The sequence below is a fragment of the Penaeus chinensis genome, chromosome 30 (genome assembly GCF_019202785.1).
Source record: "Penaeus chinensis breed Huanghai No. 1 chromosome 30, ASM1920278v2, whole genome shotgun sequence".
NCBI lineage: Eukaryota > Metazoa > Arthropoda > Malacostraca > Decapoda > Penaeidae > Penaeus > Penaeus chinensis.
In genome coordinates this window covers 17,426,069-17,433,568 of record NC_061848.1, presented here as the reverse complement: position 1 = coordinate 17,433,568, position 7,500 = coordinate 17,426,069, and the positions used below count along the sequence as shown (strand labels likewise).

General features: G+C 36.9%; 1 protein-coding gene across 8 annotated transcripts in view; it reads left to right on the top strand.

Moving 5' to 3' along the window:
• The window catches only part of LOC125041350 (protein jim lovell-like), a 57,447-nt gene that overhangs the window by 32,347 nt on the left and 17,600 nt on the right, over positions 1 to 7,500 (top strand). For 4 of the 8 annotated variants that reach the window (XM_047636227.1, XM_047636226.1, XM_047636225.1 and 1 more), the window contains exon 6: positions 1,678 to 2,617. The exons of 3 other annotated variants lie outside the window; for them this stretch is intronic. In XM_047636227.1, coding sequence (XP_047492183.1) covers positions 1,678 to 2,208 — 531 coding nt within the window. In that variant the 3' untranslated portion in view covers positions 2,209 to 2,617. Of the gene's footprint in view, positions 1 to 604; positions 879 to 1,017; positions 1,290 to 1,677; positions 2,618 to 7,500 lie in introns of those variants that run through there. One more of the 8 variants, XM_047636229.1, reaches the window with a different exon arrangement.

Sequence of the window (7,500 nt, the reverse complement as noted above, 5' to 3'; positions counted from 1 at the left end):
TTGACGAACTAACAATACTGTTTGTGGTCTGATCTACTGGATATTGATAAACGCTATTTAATAATAAACATTGGACTCCGTGGATTTTGAATATCATACTCCCACTCCCACTCATACTCACGCTTACACACTCATCCTCACGCTCACACCCACATGCACTGTGCATGCGAGTGTCTGTTAAGAATAGGACTATTTTTCAGACAAAAGTTAAGAAATAATGTACTCCAGTGTAGAGCTTATCAGTTTTATTAATTTAGATAAATACCATTTCACATTGTCCCAGAAAACTTTCACTATCGTAAGTACACAACCTTCCAAAGCACAGGCTAGAAAAAATAATTAAAAAATGTCATTAGATATTGGCAAATATATATTTTATATACATATATGAACCAAATCACTGCGTTTTCGATATCTATCTGTTGAATATTAAATTTATTGTAATGTATTTTTGGTAATATAAAACGGTAAAATTACCGTCCACCACAATCAGGATTCAGATATCTCTTATGAATGATCACTTCCAGTTTACTGGGAAACCATAGGATATAATCTAGCATAAGAAACTTCTCATATGGTAGGCTAAGTTAGGCCTCCCCTACAGGTGGGGCTGGAAACTGATGGTCAGTGGCTCATACGAAGCAGAGTGGAAGGATCACCTTTGAAAATTGCTGTCGGGAATAAGAGGACCCAAACATTTAAAAGAATGCACCAGTGCCCCTTTTGCACTTATTCTTCCGTCTTTTTGAACAACATGCGGAAACATGTTAGAACCCACACAGGGGAAAAGCCATATGTGTGCCCACGCTGCCCATTCCGTGCCAACCAAAATAGCAGTTTAAAGAGACACATGGTGAACATACACAATGATAGCGAGGGTAAGTGTCCATTCATTAAGTTTTACTTGATGTTTATGAAATGATGGGGGGAATACTTACTAATACTAATAATGAAATGCTAATTATCTGCCATTGAGAAGTAGTGTATACAGGTTAAGTGATTATTTTGTTTTTGCAGGGATTACCCAGGAAAAGATATCTACAGAAGGACTGAAATCAAGTAGAATCCTGTACAAATAAATGGATAGGCAAAATAGGGTGAAGCAAAATTTATCTTCAACCCTAATTTGGAAGCAGTAAAAATATCCCATAATATTTAGCTGAGTGCAAAACTTATCCCCTCCTGCACCCCCCAGTTCTGTCCTATAGAATTTGGCTTATGCTGCAGTGTGTGAAACTATTTTCACCCTGTATACATAGACCAGTTTCAAGAAATAAAGCATAAACAAGTTTCAAGTGTTTTATTTCTCTTGCTTTGTATATACACCTCGTGCTGGTGATGGTTCCTTTGCAATAGGTTTACTTTGAAACGAAGTTAGTTATAGAAACGATTATATTGGGTAATGTATTTGTAACTTCTCTGGTCACATTCCCTTTACATGGTAATTCTATTCATCTTTGAACATCGATTTGGTATTTAATTCTGGAGAGGGATTATGGTAAACTTTTAATTACTTGTATTTATGGATGTTGATAGTTTAGGAGCTCTTGCCTTTTTTTTTATTGTGTCCATGTAAATTTACAGATAATATTGAAGATGACAGAAATCTTATTTCAAAACTTTCATTAGACTATGGCTTACGAACATGAGGTCCCTAAAAGAGGGCATTCTTTACAGGTGCCCACGAATACTGAGGCTCACATGTTTGTTGAAGAAGATGCAACTGTACCTGAGAAGACTTACCATCCAGTGGATATTCTAAATGGTCGACAGCTCTACAACCACGATACCACGAATGAAAGACTGCCGAATGGGAGTAACCAAGCTATTGAAGGTCAACACATGCTGTTGATGTCTCAGCCAAAACCTTATTCCTGTAAATGGTGTTCGTTTACTTGTTCAAAAAGATGTGACCTGAAGAGGCATTTACGGATTCATACAGGCGAGAGGCCCTTTAAATGTCATATATGCCCGGCACAGTTTCTTCAGAACATCCATCTTAAAGACCACATGCACATTCACACCGGAGAAAAGCCGTATTCTTGCCCATTGTGCTCCTTCCGTTGCGCCAATAATAGCAGCCTTCATAGGCATGTAAAAACTCATACTGAAAAACGCCCTTACTCTTGTGAGCATTGCCCAGCTCGCTTTGCACACAAGCGGCTTTTGAAACAGCATATTTGCTCAGAGACAAATATTCAGATTTGAACAGTAGGAATGAGGAACTAGTATTAAACATTTATTTTATTGTTTTTATTGTTTTGTGAGTTGGTATGTAAATTATGTATATGTATAAGATAATCTATAAAGGAAAGCCAAGAAACACTTTTAGTAATTTGTAGTAGATAATCTAGAGTAAAAACTTTTATATAAGTTATATCTGTGCATGAAAATTTGCACCTAAGTTTTACATGTTATTTAAATTGTTGTAAATATTCAGTTTCAGTAACCTTGTGTGTTTGTGTGAGTGAACACGTATCTTCATTTATATAAAATCTGGATGAGTAAATGTATTCCATGTATACATATCTGGGTATGCGTGATATACAGTCGTGCACACAAAGATAACATGGAGAGGAAGGGAAGTAACGCGACAACAATAAAGAGTCAGATTGTACCAATCTATCATTGATATCCACCAGTCCATGTATTGAAGCACACACACACACACACACACACACACACACACACACACACACACACACACACACACACACACACACACACACACACACATGTATATATATACATAAATATATGTATGTATGTATGTGTATCCCTTTATATGTGTATATTTACATTATATATATGTATTATATATATTATATGTATAATATATATATATACATACACATATATATGGATATATATACATATATATGTATATATGTAAGTATATATACACATATATATGTGTCTGTGTGTGTGTGTAGGTAAGTATATATACTTACATACATACATATACATATATATGTATGTATGCGTATATGTATATATATGCATACTTACATACATATGTATGTATGCATATATGTATATATATGCATAAATACGCACATATATAGAAGTGTATATATATATTTATTTATTGTTTATATATATATATATATATATATATATATATATATACATACATACATATTGTGAAGGTAATAGAGAGGGATATTCCCGGAAGAGGCAAGACAAGATCTCATATCCCTCATCAAAATCTGGGGAGGGGATAGCCGAGAGTGTTTCGTGAAAGGAGGGAGGTAACTTACCCAGAGTGGTCTGAGTGTGAGTGGTTTCAGTGAAGGCAGGCGGTGGTAGTTCCATGATTTCACCGTTAGCTAGTTCGTAATCAACTACCCGGATTTTATTGTGCTTAGGGAGGTCGGGGGGGTTGGGTTGGCGTTTGTTGAGGGGAATATTTTTTCCAGTTACATGGCTAGAAATTGAGTCTTTGTAGTGGTACTTATGAGAGGGCCTAAGTGTGAGACGTGGTGTCACGAAATGCTCCTTTGATATTTGAGAGGGTGAAGAAATCTGCTTATTCACTGCAAGTCAGACGCTATTAAAATGACTGAGGCCGAAAACTAAAAATCCTGGCAAGCTGTAATACATGATCTACGTGAGAGGGTCTGAATAGAATCCCAAATTCTTGCTTAAACAATTCCCCCAAGGGGTTAGGTTGTTGGTCAAAAGCATGAAACGCTTCCCTACCTTTGGTGAGGTAAGGTCAAGACAGGAATGAACAGCATTTAAACATTCTTATTGAAACCGTTGTCTGATCTCGGTGTCCCTGTTGATCTATGAATTCCTCAATTTCCTTGATTAGGGAATCTTGGTAACTTGGTAACAACAGAATAGGGCTGGAGGAAGGTTTGGTTAGTGTTCGTGGAGGATTCTGAAGGCATTGTGGAAAGAGGAAAATGAGGTGCGCAGGGACGAGGAGAAAAGGAGGGGGAGGATGTCTCACGTTATGTAAAGGAGAGTCGCTGGTGAAATGTGATGGTTGTTTTTGTGTTTGTTAAAAATGTCTATTCAGTACCAACTACAGCTGCATCTATTTCCAAGATAGACTGTGCTCGGCTGCGTGTGAAAGGTCGTGCTGTGTGATTGAACACATACAGATAACAGCGGGGATCTGAGTGTAAGGGTAAAGTATAAGGCAACAAGAAGAAATTTATCAGTCAGAGGTTTTAATTACAGAGAAAAATGTGAAAAAATTAAAGTCTTAAAGGGAACAGGTAACTTATCAATAGGTGTTCGGGAGGGTGGGAAACTGGCCATACACAAGAGTGGACCTACCCCCAAAACAGAAGCGTGGTCGGCGACAGACGTCGGCAGGTAGCGTAACGCTGCAGAGCAGTCGGCGAACTATCGGCATTGTGAGACTCGTGGACACCGCTGCCACCAGATGTGAGCGACACGAGAGATGGACTTAAGGTGGATAATGAAAGTTGCCTTGGCTTTCGGCTTTATTCGCTTCAAGGTGAATGGATGCAAGCTGGGCTCCTTCTGCCGAGGTATGGAGAATGTCCCCCTTTTATACAGCGGTTACATCCTGGGCGGTGCTTGCTTCCGTAGGCTGGAGTGTCCGGTTGTGACAAGGGAGGGTGAGTCGCTGGGCTTACTCGAGGGGGACATGTAAGTCACCTGGGAGGTCCTTTGGTAAACTAGGCTCAGGAGTGGAAGGTTCGGAGTGGCTGCTTCCTGTGATAAGGTATACTCAGGAGGGCAGCGACAGCCTTTGTTCAGCCAGGAACAGGTGTGTGGAGCACCACCTTCCGGATGTTGTTTATATATATATATATATATATATATATAGATATATATATAGATATATATATAGATATATATACACATATTTATATTAACATATTCGTATATATACATATATATATATATATATATTATATGTATATATTTATATATGCATATAAACATATTTACATATATATACATGTATATATAACACACACAAACACATATATGTACACATTTGCATATATATGTATATATAAATATGTATATATAAGTATATATATGTGTGTATATATATTTATAAATGTGTGTATATATATTTATTTGTATATGTGTGTATATATTTATATGCGTGTATATATATTTATTTGTATATGTGTGTATATATATTTATTTGTATATGCGTGTATATATTTATATGCGTGTATATATATTTATTTGTATATGTGTGTATATATATTTATTTGTATATGTGTGTATATATATTTATATTGTATATGTATAATATATATATATATATATGTATAATATATATATATATGTATATATTATTACTAGTTGCGTAATTATAAACATCATTGTACAGTATAGAGATACAATTGATACCACTACTTTTCTTTATTGTTTTTTTTTTTTTTTTTGTATATTCACTGAGGGAATCCCCAGTTTATGGAGAACCTCTAAGAATGAAAATGAAAAACCTTTGTATTTTCCTTGTACACTCAACCTTATGTACTCAACCAATTAGACACAAGAGGAATGTGTTTCCGTAGCATCCGTCCTGATTGACCAATATATATGTGATTATGTTTTATATGTATTATATCGAAATATATGTGTATTACATATACATATATATTTGTGTGTGTGTGTATGTGTGTATGTGTGTGTGTGTGTGTGTGTGTGTGTGTGTGTGTGTGTGTGTGTGTGTGTGTGTGTGTGTGTGTGTGTGTGTGTATAGAATATATATACATATAAGTATATGCCTTTATATTTATATATATGATATATATGGATATTATATATATGTATATATATGTATATATATGTATATATGTATATATGTATATATATATATATATATATATATATATATATAATTTACACACAAAACAGACACACACACACACGCACACGCACACGCACATGCACACGCACACGCACACGCACACGCACACGCACACGCACACGCACACGCACACGCACACGCACACGCACACGCACACACACACACACACATACACATATATATATATATATATATATATATATATATATATATGTAAGTATGTGTGCACAAAGGTGCTTCAAAAGGTTCGTGGAAAAAGTCCGTAGCTAAAAATCATATAGAAGGATTTTGATTTCAATGCACCTGAACATTTTTGTACCAACGTGTTATAATGTGTTCAAACGTGAACCCTCAAAGTAGGTAATAACGCATCGCCGCCGGTTGGAAGTCAGGCACCATTCAAGAAACATGGAATCCACCAAAATCGAGATTAGGACAAACTTCAAATTCATGGTGAAACTCTGTTGCGAGAATAGGCAAATTATTGACGCTTTGGAACAAGTTTACACTACCAATGCCCCAAAGAAATCAGCAACCTACAAATGAATAGGTCTGTTCAGAAGTGGAAGAAGCGAAATTGAAGATGAGCTGCGCAGTGGCAGGCCATCAACGTTAGTTTCTGAGCAAAACATTGATGCTATTCGCGACATGATTGAAAAGGATAGACGAATAACCATTGAATCAGTAGCAGACATCTGTGTGAGTTCCGCACACAGTTCTGGTAGAGAGTTTGGAGTTAAGCAAGCTTTTCCACCACGACAGTGCCCCCGCTCACGGTACTCATCAGACAAGAGCTGTGCTACGTAAATTTCGATGGGATATATCTGACATCCACCTTACAGGTCCAATTTAGCCCCATCCGACTTCTTTTTGTTAAAAAAAATGTATGTATGTATAGATATGTATTTATATATTGTATATATATATATGTAATGTATATATATATATATATATTGTATATATATATATTGTATATATATATGTATATATATGTATATATATATAATATATATATATATGTATATATACATATATATATACATATATATATATATATATATATATATATATATGACAGGTACCAATTTTCCATCGGTTAAAGATGTAAACAGAGCTGCTCTGACGTAGTCCAGATCACATGACACTCACTTATCCTCAGACGGACTTAAAGGCTGATATCAGCATATGTTAAAAGATAAACACTATGACTGAAACCATTTTTTCATTCTGTCCTTTTTTCATACTCTCCTTTTTGAAGCCCCCTCGTGTGTGTGTGTGTGTGTGTGGGTGCGTGCGTGTGTGCGTGTGTGTATATATATGTATCATCATCATCATTTTGAGGCTAACGCCGGCAGGGGCGCATAGCCGCATCCACCTTTCGTTTCCACCTACAAGGGTCCCTCATTGCGAGCCGCCAGGCAGGGGCACGGCCCATCTCTAGTTCCTCACGAGAGGTTTGATCGATCTGCCCAAGCCACGACCTTCTCGGTCGTCCCACAGGCCTCCACCCAGGGTTGTCTCGGACAGAGCCAACCTGATGGGCAGAATCATCCGGCGGGAATCGAGCCAAGTGGCCATATAGCCTGAGTTGGCGATCACGGATTGTGCAAGTAACAGGTCCTGTACCGATCTCACGGTGCAGCCGTTGGTTGGACACATGGTTCCGCCAACTGTACCCCCATGAT